Consider the following 15,612-nt stretch of genomic DNA (forward strand, 5'->3'; position numbering starts at 1 on the left):
GCTGGAGAAAGCAGAGGTTAAGTCAAATTTATAAGAGTTGCTGGCCATAAAAATACTCTCTCAGTGAGCAGTTTACTGTTTACAACTTAACCAGAAGAAATCCAAGTACCTGAGTCTGGTCTGCCATCAGAACTACGAAATTCCTGCATTCTCTTCTCTAGTTTTTGCTGTCGCCGCCGTTTCATAACCACCTCGGGATTGGATATTGTGCGAGTGAAGCTGGTCTCAGGCATATCTTTGTAAACCTCAGCTGCAAGGCGAGAATTCTCACTGCCAAGTTAGTTTAAATAAAGAGAAAAAATTGACATTAATAGCTTAAAATACATATATCCTCACCACTTCATAAAGGATAAAAGGCAACTAGAGTCCATACATGTAGGAGATCAATTAAGTTATTGCAAAATGGTTTCTACATGAACTTCACTTTTGCTAGGATTAACGCTGTTCATATATCCATGCTCACCTGAAACAGGTAACGACCAATTTAAGTATTGATGGTCTCTTCGGGGCAGGGGGGTGGAGGGGAAGGCAGGCATTTAGGGAACTTTACATTACACCCCCAACTTTATTCTGATTTACAGTGTTGCAAATCATGTGGAAGCAGAGTTGCAGCTCATGCTTTGGCTAATGCACCCAAATACAATTCTATTTTAATTTAAAAAAAATTAAGATCAAGCACAGAATACTGGAAAGATCACGCTGACGTTTGAAGAGCATTGCAAACATAACCATGAAGAGTGGGTACACATCTGAAAAACAATCATGAACTCAAACATAACATAACACAACATAAAATCAAGCTCTTTTCTATGTTAACCAGTCAATTTATTTAATCTCTGAGAATCTGTTATCAGTTATTACATTTTCATCATTAATTTTCTTTCTGGGTATGTTAAAAATCCACCATTAATGATTTTTTTTCTCAGGTATTACACATGAAACCTACAGAATCTGGTACAGAGACTAAATTTAATTTAATGTAGACCTTTCTCAGCTTTCGAGTTCTACATTCAGTTATTCATGCCTGATTCCTGTGCTCCAGTTTTCTGTACAAGGATTAATGTATGTCCTGCCCTGTCTCAATGACTAAGATGCAGCAGATATGGGAGGAGACTGGCTACCAAAATACATCTCAGAGAAAAACAAACTGATAGTCAGGTAAGTCAAATGCAAACACCTACACATACTATTTTTTCTGGCAAAAGACAGAATAATCAAACATAGGGAAGAGAAATAAACCCACTCTAGAGTAAATGCTCAAGAATAAACATAGTGCAGAAACTTCATGTCACCAAGCATGCGTCAATTTCTATACAAGGAGGTGGAAAAAAAGCTTATTTCATGGTTTAAAAACCAAACCTTGTGGCAAAATGTGGCAAACCCCCCCCCAAAAAAAACAACACAGAAATTGCCATCACATACTCGTTCATGATGATATTGCACCCATGTCAACTACTTACTTTTGAAAGAAACAACAACTTATTTGTTAGAGAGGGGGGATGCTTTAAAGTAAGATGTAGGTTATATGAACTGGTTGAACTTTAAAACACTTACATATCATCCCCATGAAGAAGTCTATCATCTTTATCTGATGCTTGTCGCAATGCCTCTTTTTCACGCCTCTTTTTTTCTTTTTTTTCTTTTTTTGAGAGAGTTCGTTTGAAATTCTGAATTACTCCCTCTTTTTCTTGTTTTTCAGGGCCATTACTCTGAGCCTTCTGAAAGAAATAAGTTTAAAACAACTTCCATCAGTTTTAGTCCAATGAAAACTTAGTATTGGTTTTAACTTTCCAGACAAATCTGATTAAGACATAGTATCACTAACACAAAAACAGTATTTTAAGCAATAATACTGCATTACACAAGGGTGGGACTAATACTCTCTGGAATAACACGGAGGGCAAAAATAATTTCATATTCCAAAGCAGGTATGAACTGAACGAGCACCTCATACTCCAGAAAACGAAGAAACTGCAGAATTTTACTTGAATAATGCCTTCTATTTACTTGGCCTCAAAGATTAACCGAAGGCTGCAAAACAAATTTCTGCCTCCCAGTAAAAATACTTCACAAAACAACACCGCACTTAATCTCTTTTCAAGACAACTGTGTTGCAGCATCTGATAAGAATAAACTGCACAAGGAAAAATATTATAGAGGACATTTCCCCTATGGTGTATTTTTCAGAGTTGTCCTTCCAGCGTTCTCTTCTCCAGTTCCTGCTCCTTGCATACACAAGATACCTGTAATCCTAGGCACATTTGCCTTCTGTAGAGAAAATAACAGAAGACAAGAAAAAGAAGATACAGGTCTCTCTGCTTCTATCAGGAAGTGAAGAACGCAGAGAAGGAAGATTGAAGATTGCTTCATTCAATGAATAGGAACAGCAAGTCTGGTAGACGTAGTGCAAAACATTAATTTTCCCTCCCCACCTCTAAAATGGATGTATCCTGTAGTCAAAAGTGTAGTGTAAGAGTAGCTCATGTACCTATAGACAAAGCACCTTTAAAATTAACAAGCTCTAATTCAAAGAGGAAAAGAAATATAGTGCTCTTGTCTGAAGATAGCTCACACTGAACAGCATGTTTTCCATAGCTATAAGCATCAGATAGATATCATACACATAATTATATGACTTCAGAAGCCAAAGTCTGATCTAATTTAATGTTTAAATGACTAATATAAAAAAAAGCTTTTGTACAGCTGATGTTCACATGTGAGCATTTCGAAGGAAAAATTTTGCATTTAAAAGGAGGAAAAAAAAAAAGAAAAACAAAACACCACCACCTCCCCAAAAGGAAATAGGCTCCCATCAGTTCTGTTAAGAAACTGAATGTTACCTAGGGAGGTAACAATTTTTAGTTATTTAACTCCCTCTGGCATCCCCTTTTAGAGGCTCTGCAAGAGGTGGGATCACCTCCTAGGTGTTTGGCATCATACTATTTGAGGAAATGTTTAATTCATCATATTAGAACAAAGCAAGCCCTAAGTTCTCTGGGCATTACATGCTGCAGTACTAGACAGCTTCACAGATCAAAGCATCACAAGCCATCTGAAAGATCACAAAAAAGCTGTGTTGCAAAGATACATTTTAAGTATTTAAAAAGTCTTGCTGCAGATATCAAAGGTCATTATCAGCAGTTGTTTTCAGGAATTAGAAAAGAAGAAATTATGTTTTGCTATATGAAGTCCCACACATTTCAAAACTGCTGTTACCACTAGCATACTCCTTCTTAAAGACGCACCTTTGGAGGAAGTGTATCATTTTCATTTTTGAGAACAAATCTTCCCTCTCGATCATCTTTGTTCCAGTTTAATTGTACAACAAGAGGCTTCTCATCTACATCTAATCTTCTTTCTTCTTCAAAAAAATGAAAAGCAGTAACAGTTACTTGGCACCTCAAGAGTAAAGATATTTAGAAACAAGTTATGCTCTTAAGAAAACAAAAGGGTTGCTGAACAGTATACGTAAGTTGATATTTCCCTGTTAAGTATAGGGACAGAAAGCCTTGGGAGGTAGAAATATATGTCCCCTTTCCAGCAACAAGTCTAGATGCATTCCCTCTATCTACATAAGATAACAGTCCACATAAAATAGTCTTGCGTACATCCTTTCCCAGAACTGAAGTCTAGGAACACAAGATTATCACTCAGGAGGAGAAGTTACATCTACACTTTTACTGTTTCAAACTTTATAACTTCATGAGACTTCCAAATACTCATTTTGTTATTTTAAATTTAACCAGTCTCATTATGGCCCAAGACTGCAGAAAAATAAACCAGATTATGAAATAAAATTAAAAAAAAATCCACTATGCACATGCTAGCAAAAATTTCATTTAGTGTATTCAGTGTATTATATCTATTTTAAATAGATGAAAAAAATCTGAGTGGTTAAAAAAATTAAACAAGTTTTGCCATTTGGTCATCCATCTAGAAGGAGGAGACAGTACTTATGCATAGCAAGACAATGATGTCTTTGCAGTTATATTTTATTTAATGAGAAACAGTCCTATTGCCATGTTTTAAAAGGCAGGAACTTGCTCTGCAAAGGAAACAATTTCATTTTGACTCCAGGTACAGTGCTAACAGATTTTTAAAGAACACTAAAGTAGAAAAAACACATCCTATTCATTGCTTAAATTAGTGATGGCACATACACTTTTCCTTAATCCCATATAATTTACATCAAGTCATCATTCATAGGCCATGAAAAGTGACACATATCCCAAGAAATTTCCATTCTCTATCTGCAATAAAATTATTTTCAGTCTTTCAAAAGCAGAATTTAAGGTAGCTAATCCACTTGTGTAGGCTTCTGAAGTACAAAAAAAGAAAAAGCACGACAAAAAGCGAGGCTCTCCCATTCCTGTGTCCACCACCAGCACACACACTACCACCTTCCAACCTGAAGCTTTCTACTGGGGAGACATAAATGCTAGCAGCATCAAAAGGCTATTTAGATATCTTGGTTCTTCACAGGTAACATGAAAGGATCTGTTTATGAAACACAGTGGCTTCAAACAATAATATGTTGAATGTCCCCCAATTTAGCAGTAAAGGAACATGCATTATAAGGCTACCTATCAAAGGCTCACAACACCACAGAACCAAGGATGTACTCTCTAAGTGCTCCAATTAAACACTCAGGTTCTCCCATTATACATTTAGTCTTTACCTATCAGTCCAAAAAATAGCAACTCTCTCACAAATGTCAACAAATTAACAGGAGGTCAAGTACAGCATTTAAAAGATCATAATCAAAACTTACATAAACTGCAGGCCTGATACATCTACTGACATTTTCAAATACCACTCTCCCACGTAACAATTACTTAGGAACAAAAACATGAAGTCTTATGTGGTTCAGAAGCTGGAGGCAAACCTAAAGATATTTTGGCTGGGGGTGGATAGGAAGGTGGTATGGATGCAGGAAAGACTTTGTGAATAAATACTAACCTCCGCTGACATGCACCTCATAAAGTGAGTATTTAGGGGATGATAACATTCGCATGTCTGGTCGAAACTTCTCTGCAAGAGTTTCTATCACATCTTGAGTTGTGGCAGTACTAGAGACACGGATACATTTTGTTGCGAAATTTCCAGCTGCTTTATCTTGAAAGTAGAATCTCATTACTCCATGAAACTCCAGATCCTGTAAAGAAATAAAAATACACATCTTAGTGTTGGCTAACAGTTATACGGTTCATAGTTCTTTCATTATTTATTAGTTACAAATATATTATAAACTAGAAGCTATTGAAATATCACATTGGTTTTCGAAATTTTGATGACAGCAGAATGTACTAACTAGGACACCACAAACTTGAAAAAAAAAAGGATGTTCTGTAAAAACAAATTAATTACTAATTAATATATTTTATATTTTCAGAAAGGTTAGTCTTTGGTACAGCTCCCTAAACACTCTGGGAGGGAAGAAAAGCTCCAGTACCAACACAATGTGAAAGGGAGGGAAGAAAGGGACTGCAACTGTTAACCAGGTGGCTACACAATAGCTGCAATATTGGTGTGTTCAAACTATTGTAAATTCACATCCTCAAATATTTTCCTTAGCCATTGGAGTCCTGTCCTCCACTCCAGCCTACCAAACTGCAGGAGGGTACTGGCTGCTCATACTACTCCGTTACTGCTCTGATCACTGACGTCAAACTCAAATTTTAGTTCCCCAGCGGTCTCCACCTGGCTGACTCTTGCCCCTTGCATAAATCCCAGCACTCATGGGGAATCAAGAAGATTCAAGTGCCCTAGTTGACATTGCCAAGTTTACTCTGAAGTTTAATAATCATTGCACCCATCTTCACTTTTCAGAGGCTTTGAAATAGATATACCCTTAGGTGTCGAGTGTAGTGGCAGATTTCATGCTAAGCACAGCCCTTTCCAGTGCTACATCTGATCACACAAAACACATCACGACATTTCTTTGAACAGCAAAAAACATGAGATATTTATTGAAGGTACTCTATCATACAGAAAAAAAAACCACGCCAAGTGTTATAACCTACACTAAGACAAACGTTTCAGTCAGCTAGAAATACACAGAAGCAAGCACGGTTCTTCTCAGGATGCTCCCAACCCTGTGCCAATACAGCAGTCACATGAAAACGTACCATGGACCTAGACAATGGCTGATTTTGTTTTATTCTCTGTTGTTATCCTAACAATTTATAGAGTTAATCTTTCTGAGCCTAAACTGGTGCTCCCACAGAACTGTCTATTGTAATCCCACACTAGTGTTCCTTCCTGCAAGGAGTTACAGGTTCCACATGCCTCACTTCAGCTTAACTGCCACCTCCTCATCCACTCTGGATTTCACTGCATTATTCAAAGGTGGGTCTCAATTATTCTACCCTGAATATTTTTGTAACAGCTACTATTCACCCCTGAAAAGCATCCTATCCACTTCATTTCTTGTCTCCCGTTATCTATCTTCAATTATTAACTAATTATCCATACAAGGACTTACCCTTCTCATGCAGAAGGCTACTGAATGACTTCTGGAAATCCCACCTACCACAGCAAATCTTTACATGTATTCTTGCTAATTCCAGCAAGAGCTCCAAATAACTTGAGCTCCAAAAGGTTTAAGGCACAACTTCTTTTCACAAATCTCTGTTGACTTTTCCACCATCTATTACAATTACCACGTGTCCATGAACTCTGTACGTTACTGTAGTTTCTAATCAGCACAGACAACATCCTGAGTAAACATCCTCTTAATATTGGCCTCACACTGCATTTATATCCAACAACCTAAAGGTGTCTAGCTAAAGGAGTCATTACATACCGGTTAGTACAATTACTTCATTGCTCACTTTCTATAAAGTGATTGGATTAACATTGTCTGGTTCTAGCAACTTGCTTTCATGTTGTCCATTTGTTCTCTAAATTCTTAACAAATGTTGATTTAAGAGAGAGTTCCTCTGAGGAGTTACCCAGAAAAGGTTCTCGGCAGGGCAACCTCTCCAAGATTTTCAACAATGAGCACAGGTGCAAAGCAAAGGTTTTTCTGCTATCGCCTTACCTTCTGAAAGTTTCTTTTATAAAGTGATCATCTCATGGCCCTATGGCTTGTGGTAGGTTTGCTACTACTAATGTGCTGAAAGATCGTTATTATTAAAGACTTTTCAAAATTTACTAATCAAATTCTTTTGTTCTATCTTATACTTTTATATTCTACTTGCCTTACAATTTTCCTAATTGGGATACTACTTCAGCTTTCTAATAACTATCTTTGCCTGATGTTCAGCCGTGCCAGCTCCCTTTCACACTTCCCTTGATAGCTGGCATGCTTTTGGTCTGTACCTCCAGCATGGCATCTTTAATTCTCGGCAGGTGGTAAGTACTTTGCTACTACTTGCCTCTTTTAGCTTTAACAAGCTTCCCTAGTGCAGCTATGTTGTATTTCCAATCGAGTTGGAAAATTTTGCAGTTCCTGAAAGAAAAATTATTATCAGCATTGTGAGCCACATCCCACACGCTCTTCTGGACCAATTTAAAGGGTTGCCTCTTCTGTAAATACTCCTTAACCATGCTGCTTCAAACAGCTATGACTATTTTTATAACCAACTCAGGGTTGTGATCCACTTGTTTGGTGGTTGCAAAAGACAACACATGAGCTTTCTGTAGAAGCGTCACAAACCATAATCATATCGCATTTGTATCATTTTTTTACATTTACACAAGGTTTCCCCTATCACCATCTCAAGGCAAAACTATTCTGCTGAAGCAAGAATTGAGAGAGATGATGAGCACACTGCAAATCTCTCTTCAGGAGTTAAATATTACATGAGATTCTACACACAGATAGAGTTCCAGTTGATTTCTTTATTTTTGTTAAGGAGATGAGATTATTTTACTGAGAACACACTCCACTGTCCATTGGCCATACTTTTAATCCTATAGATTTTATGCGTTCTCTACAACAACATAGCAGTACTAGCAGAGATTCAAGAGCAAAATGCAACACAGATCCATTCAGAAAAGATCTAGAAAACTTTTCAAGAAGATCTCTAAACTTCCAGGGGATTATTATTATTATTTAAAGTTTTATTGATAAAACTTATTTCTACTTCCAGACACTAACAAAGCATAAATGTGACAGAACTCCACTGTGAATACTCAAGATACGACGTTCATATAAAGCCAGCTTTGTTTTCCTTTTAGAAAATAAAGTAATGTATTCCTCTGAAGAATTGTCACTTGAGTTTTGTTTCATCTCTTTGACAATCTGGATGCGAAAACAACCGAATGCAGTAACCACTATCTGTCCATTTCCCACTGTCCTCCTCTATGGCAGCTTCTCATGCTGTGTCCCCATAGCCCATGCCCCCACCCCCTCCTTAATTTTCCAAAGTTTTCCATTTGAAAAAAAGAAAAAAGAAAAAAAAAGAGACTGCACAACTGCATCCCAATGCTCTGCCGCTTCCCAGTGTAAAACTCTAGTTAATTTAATGGTTTTTTGGAGTAAGTTCCAAACTGTTCCTTTGGGCATTGCTAGAGAATTACAATATTTAAATAAAAGTGTTCAGTGACACAGAAGTCAGTAGTTTTACATTTCAAAAACTTAGGAAAGTAGGAGAAAAAGGAAAAAAAACCAACCCAAACCCAAAACCCCACAACGCTCCCCCACCCCCAGTCTTCATCATTATTATACATGAGATGTGTGTGTGTCTATATATATTTTTTTTTTTCCATCCAGTTCAAGACACATTTAACTTTCTGGCCATGTCCTTAGCAGATCAGTAAGAAGCCACACACAGAGACCGAAGCCACCACCCACATCAAGACAACAAGGTAGTCTTCACACAAATTTCCACTCTCCACCCTAACTCTGCCTTTATTTTTGAGAGGTATGTTTCATCCTCAAACTCGCTCACTTCTGAATTTCTTTGTCAAGTCTGTCAGGTAGGTTCACTGCAGTTTATACCATGGACTTGTGTCAAGAGAAGAGGCTAAAGAATAAAAGTCACTTGCCTTCAGTCAAATAGATATGCAAATATTATCTGTTCATGTTCCCTAACATACACTTCTGAGTGGAGAAATCTCCCCAAAACATTTACAACTCTCTTAAAACCATCTTCCTCTAAAGATAAGAACTGCCATTTATAAATTACCAAAAAAGAAGTCAAAATGTTTTCTGCATTTCAAAAGTGCCTAATTACATAAGCGTATGAAAGCTCTTTTAAATTCCTCTCGGGAGTTTATATGCATCATAAGCAATTTTAGCTTTCTCATCTAATCACATTAGGTATTTTATGTATCTACTGTGCAAGTCCATGGCTCCTTAGGAAGGAACATAAGGATACAGAACAGACTTCCGCTACACAAGTACAGTCAATTTTCACGAAATTTTAATTCTGATCATCTAGACTGCAAAATATATTTTTTTAAAGCACCTAGCAAAAGTCAGCTCTTTTTAAGCCTTTCAAATCATAAATAACATTTTCTTTAAGTACAAAGCCTAACTATTCTTTTTTATCACTAACAGAAGAATTTACAGTGGTTTCCAAAAGTATGTCCAACTCAAAAGAAGGTTCCAACTTACATAATAAAAATCTGCCAGTTAACCATTGTTTCTCGGTTTTACAAACAAAAGGAAGTTGTATCACCTCATTAGGCATGAAAAAGAAATTATAAATGCGCTTCAACTACTTAGTTACAACATTTTGCATAAAGTCAACAACTGTCAGTAACTGCTTCAAAACCAACAGGTTAAATGTTTCAAAAGCATGTCTTTAGAAAAAGAAAATACAGACACACTGAAGTATAAGAACCGCACACTTGAAACAACAGCTTTTACAATAGCAAAAGACTTCAGAATTCTACAAAATCTTGTGGAAAGCTTTGATGAAACATTCTTAGAAAACATCTGTGTGCTCAGTGCTATCACCCTCTCCTCTGACATCCTCCTTGATGACCTCAGACCATCAACAACTGAAAAAGAGCACTACAAAAACAGGAAGCAAACAAACTTTAATACATAAGAGTCTCACAGATCATTTAAGTCACATTTAAAACTGAAGATGTGACACACAAGTTTTCAAATCAGTCATCATCAAAGTTTTCAGGGAAGCTTCAGCAAAGTGATTCCTGTTTCTCAAAACAGGTTGTTTGATCTTCAAATCTAGCTCCCAGTCACTTACTATCAAACAGATATTTCTGCTTTAAAGCAGTAATCAGCAATCATCCAGATAATCATTCATTTGAAGTTATGTTATACAGAAATGCAAACAAGTAAGTGAGGCAGAGAAAAGCATCTCAAGCTTCCACCTCCGATTACAGAGGCTGGTTACATACACTCATAAAAAGTGTTAACAGTTATGGAAGACCGAGGTATTTAATACTTTGTTTATTTGAAAATCCCCACAGAAAAATAGCTCTTTTTTCTTCCAATCATCCTATTCTTTTTACACAAGGAGAACATAGTCAAGAAGGAATATGAAAAACAAGCAGAAAGAGATAAAAAGAATGTGCTGTAGGTGAGGTATGGAAGAAGTCTGCAACGTGACACAACGGGATTTGCAGCAGGGAAACCTGGACTTCCTGAAGAATCAAACAGAGAGGCTGCTACAAACAAAGCAGTAATATCCAGGAGCAGTAATCCACAGCCATGCTCACGTATGAGAAAGGAAACCCCTCCTTTAAAGTGTCAGAGGAGGTAACGAGGGACTATTATCCCAGTAAGTAGGGCCCAGCGATGAATGAGATGATCAGGATCACTATTCCCACAGGCCAAGCAAAGAATACTTGTAGGCTTTTAAACTACTATCCCACCAATATCAATCACAAAGCAATACGGACTTCAATAATTAAGCATTCAATAATTAAGCACTATCCATTTTGTAAACTATTCAATCTCTTGAGCAGCAGAGAATATACAAGTTTCCCTTCAGAAATCCTCATCTGTAACCCCTCCAAGAGTCTATCTTTGATCCCTTTCAGCTGCATTGATAACACTGTTTGCCTTGCAAGCAGCATTCTGCATGACTGCATCTAGAAAATACCAAAAAACAGCATTAAGAATGTCACGTCTTTCTTCCTTCCCCATTCAAATTCCATGAGCAAAAAACCTACAGAACACTAACTCCTAAGCAAGCTGTGATTATTATTCAGGTGCATGTACTTGTCGCTCAGGAGTTTTGCTAATAGAATATAAATCACAAAAAAAAACCCAATTCACAATGCAACAATTGGAATTAAAGCAAATACAAGTTTCTTTCAAACGAATTCAGGTCACAACATTGATCTACCAGGTCAGCATAACAACACTATTATCACTGCAAGATATTCTGAAACATTCACGTAATGCCTTTGTATCTGACCCCTTGTCAGTCTACAGACTAAAATGGAATTGCTTCCTTTGCCTCTCCAAAAGCCATAAGTATGCAACAAATCCGAGCAATTCTAATGAGTATATGAATATTAAAAAAAGAATTCCTACAAGATTTTAAAACCCAACCATATTAAATCACTAGGGGAGTAAACACTGAAATTACATGAGGGTCAAGTTTCTAGCATACATTCCCAGGAGTGATTTCTCAACTTGAAACTAAAGGATAGCTAATATGTTCATATACAGACACTACTGCCAACTATTAAAAAGGAATTCCAAATAGTCTTAAAAAAATAATAATAAAACAATCCCGTTAACTGTTACAAACTGTTTTCCATGTAGTAGAGAAAGGCAGTGTTCTTGCTAAGCTACAGTTTTTCAGATACCTTTAACAAGCACAGCTTCAAGATTAATGAAAGAATACCCTAAATGGTTCCAAGAGAACAGAGGAAGAACAATACAGATGAAAAAACAGCTCCTATAAAAATAATTTTCATCAGCTTTATTTCCTCTTCCAAACTTTTGACACCTGGATCAACAAAGGCTTTCCACTACAGAATGACTCATTCTGCCACAACAATTTACATACACTGTAATGTTCACAGAAGCAGGACCAACAGCTGAGTTTTCTATTAGGGAGAATTATCAATAATCCACAACACAACGAGCATAACTAAATGACCTCCCCTCTTTATTTTCCTGAAGAAAACCACATCTTAGGAACTAGCCCCACTACAATATGAAACAAACCCTCAGGGTCAAAAAATAAGAGACACTGCATTTTTATAATATCAATGTAATGCAACGAAGTCAACACAAAACCCACTGCAGTATATGACAAATGTTACACAAATAAAATCTTAAACTAAGGCCAAAATTCATGTCTATAAATATAATTAACACATATGCTAAAAAGGAATTACTTTTTTAAATGCAACTTGAATGCCCATGTGAACCTTGAATCATCACCGATGTAAGTATTCTACTGTTTACTTCACATGCATTGTCTCTACTTCCCATTACCTATTTGCCCACATAGCAAGAATGATTAATGTAACGACTCTTGGGATGAAAAAAAACATTACTGTAATCTTAAGTTACACCTTACAGTTCAAAAAATTAAACTTCAGAACAGACCCATCTACCACAGTATTTCCTACCTACTTCAAAACAAAACGAAAAGTTGTTTTCAGAACTATATTTTGGCAAAGCCACCAGACTCGGTATGCGGCCATCAACCATGCTTCATTCCAAAAACACTTAAGTTTTCATAATCTTCTACAAAAGGCATTGTTATACAGGAAACAGGAAGTGTCTTCAAGCAAGATTTATTATTCCAGAAGCAGCTACCATTAAAAATAAACAAAAATCTGCCAATGGTGCTCCCCAAAAGCATTACAGGCTTAGCCTTCTAACTCTAATTTTCAAACCTATAGTAAACGACCAGCAAATCTTAACAGCGCTTGCAACACACAGCAACTGTCTGCCACCTGCAGGATATTTTTTGTTAAGCTGTGGTAGACAGCAACATTTAATCTTTCACGATTAACACAGAAAACATAATTGTTCTTACAAAATAAAATCTACAACAGTTAACTGAAAAACAAAAATATTTTAAACAACAACCACTACCAACAGTTCTGTAATTATTTAAGCATTCATTAAACTAGATTGCTTAAACTCAAAATGCAACAAATAAAGGTACAGGAGATTATATCATAGCCCCTGATTAAATCAGTCCCCCTTTTAAAAGCCCCCTTTATGTTGGTGATGCCACTGCCATCCAGTGGCATCCCAATACCTCTCTCCCAATACCACAACACTGAGGACCTGGTAGTTACTGCCAATAGATACTTTGAAAAGATGTCCTAAAATAAATAAATAAATAAATGAAATAATTTGGAAAGTTGTTTTAAGGAGGTGACATGACAGGAGAGGGGAAAAAAAAAAAAAAAAAAAAAAAAAGAGTAATTGACACATGTTTTGTCTATCAAAATGCCCTGAAAGTCTCTAATAACAAAACAGAGATACAGGCAGAGTACAATCATATTTGAAACCAGGTAAAAAGCCTGTCAAAACCAAAACAAAGCTTACTTTGAATTAGTCATGACATATTTAGAAGCAATAGCAAAACTAACAAGTAGCAAGAGCCCTCACGAATACATCAGTTACGTTTCTATTTACCTACAATCTGTCACTGTTGCAGAACTAAGAACCGAATGTTTATAAAAAAACTCCAGAAAACTTAGAGAAGAAAAATTAGAAGTACAGACAATCCACCATAGCTTCTTTAAAAAAAGATTTATTTAATCTAAATTCTTACTTCCTGTGTTAAAGATTGTTCCTTTTAAATAGTCTGATTTGGAGGAAGAAGAACACATTATTACATCCACCTCAAATCAAAACACAGCAGGAAAATTGTAATGAAAGTTCAAGCACTGGAAGTCTGATTTTTCATTGGCATACCTGCCAACGACCAGCAGAGCTGCAGCTTCTGTATTTAAGGGGCATTAATCAGACCACAAAAATGATAGCCCTTACTCACTTTAATCTTAAGAGTGTAGACACACAGTCGCTTTAAACTAACAGAAACTCCATCTGCTGCAGAAAGCCCTTCCTCATACCAAGACGTTTATTCCCACCTCCTCCCTAAACGTCAGACACCAGCATCCTGCAGCTGTACAGCAACATGAATCAGGTTAACTACCTCAGAAGTTTGGAGTTTCCCCACTGCCTCCGTTCAACATGGAAGAAACTGTCGGTGCCAGCCGTTGGATTAAACCGTCCTTCTGCTGGCACCTTGTATTAACTTGCAGGAACCATGAAACAGCAACCTCTGCCAAGCTAGACACTTTATTCCCACTTTTAAACTCGCATCAGCACATACCAGACCCTGCACAGAGACTTCTCAGCACTATAGGCCAGCAGGTACTTCGTTGGGTTTTTTTGTTTGTTTCAGGCCACACTGGCTTGGCACGGTGTGAAGTCTTTGCACAGGTCAGAGAAGCACCAGACCAAAGAAGGGAACAGAAACGTAGCAGCCAGCAGCTCGCCTATCCAACCTCATCTCTGACTGCTCTTGCTTTCACACCTGCTCAGCAGCGTGGTAGCATCAGAGTGTCTGGTTCATCCGACAGCATCCAGGCAACACTTAATTGTATTTCTCTTTTCTCATGCGATGTTTATACATTTCTGAACGAACAGTTAAGAGTGTAACAGCACAGTAACAAAGCATTTCTTTGTACAATGACAATCCTGCTTTCAAAGGGGAATTTTAAAGCTAGAGGCAGATGGGCTTTTCAAAGGAACATTTGAATGTTGTATGTAAAAAGTGAAGATCCGAATGGATGTTTTTCAAGGGAAAAGTAATTCTAGCTCATCTACCCAGTGGCATCGTCACCAAAAAGAAAGTTCTCTTGAGGATGCTGACACTGATAGGGTGGAACTGTGTCCTAGCAGAGACTGAGAGTCCTGATAAGCTAAGCGGAAAGTGTGGCCTGCTACAGAAATGGCAAATCTCTCAAATATTTTAAAGGTTCATTTGATAAATGCATGACATTTAGAAAAATACACAAATTTTTAAATCCACAAACTGAAGTTTAAAATACCACAGTCTTAAGGGCATTTCCAGAACAGGCATACTGCAGGAGTTCTTGGATACTGGAGTTACATGGTAAATTCTCTAAAATTTAAAAAGAACAAGCTGTTTCCTGTATAATTAAACGTTGGTAGAGAAACTTATCACTAAAAATAATGTTAAATCCATTAAAAAAAAACAACAGTACAGATAGCTTTTGAATTAATCAGTGAAACTGGTAAGAACTGGAAAGAGAATTTTCACCTCAAGAAGCACACACTACAGACTCTCTCTTCGTAGTGGGAATTAGATCCGATGTCTTGTCTCTATCCGACCACTTACTGCAGCAACTTCACATTCCTGACATAGGCTGAAGGTTCAAACAACCAACGGATTAATTAAAAAAATCAAATTTGACAAGTTGGTCCCCACCAAAAGGCTGACCAGAGCCCGCAACACAGAGCAGCTCAGAAACCACCTTCACTTCGACCGTCTGGGATCCACCTGACATAGTATTCATTTTTATTTGCTCTCAGTATACCCTGTATATTGGAAGTATAGGAAATAAACTCTCACAGCATGACAAGAAGTGTGACAACAACAATCCTTTAAATAAACAGTTTTCTGAATTAATTTCTTGCAACCAGCACTGCATTTTTACTGTATTAGTATCAGGCTTTAG

At 37.0% G+C, this 15,612-nt stretch overlaps 1 protein-coding gene across 23 annotated transcripts in view; it reads right to left on the bottom strand.

Moving 5' to 3' along the window:
• Positions 1-15,612, bottom strand: part of AFDN (afadin, adherens junction formation factor) — a 129,542-nt gene that overhangs the window by 86,566 nt on the left and 27,364 nt on the right. For 16 of the 23 annotated variants that reach the window (XM_063329139.1, XM_063329140.1, XM_063329137.1 and 13 more), the window contains exons 2-5: positions 4,960-5,155; positions 3,246-3,361; positions 1,555-1,718; positions 110-270 (exon numbers count right to left, since the gene is read on the bottom strand). In XM_063329139.1, the coding sequence (XP_063185209.1) occupies positions 110-270; positions 1,555-1,718; positions 3,246-3,361; positions 4,960-5,155 (637 nt within the window). The remainder of the gene's footprint in view (positions 1-109; positions 271-1,554; positions 1,719-3,245; positions 3,362-4,959; positions 5,156-15,612) is intronic. The other 7 variants (XM_063329154.1, XM_063329146.1, XM_063329138.1 and 4 more) reach the window with 1 other exon arrangement.

This window comes from Chroicocephalus ridibundus, chromosome 3, assembly GCF_963924245.1.
Source record: "Chroicocephalus ridibundus chromosome 3, bChrRid1.1, whole genome shotgun sequence".
Taxonomy (NCBI): domain Eukaryota; kingdom Metazoa; phylum Chordata; class Aves; order Charadriiformes; family Laridae; genus Chroicocephalus; species Chroicocephalus ridibundus.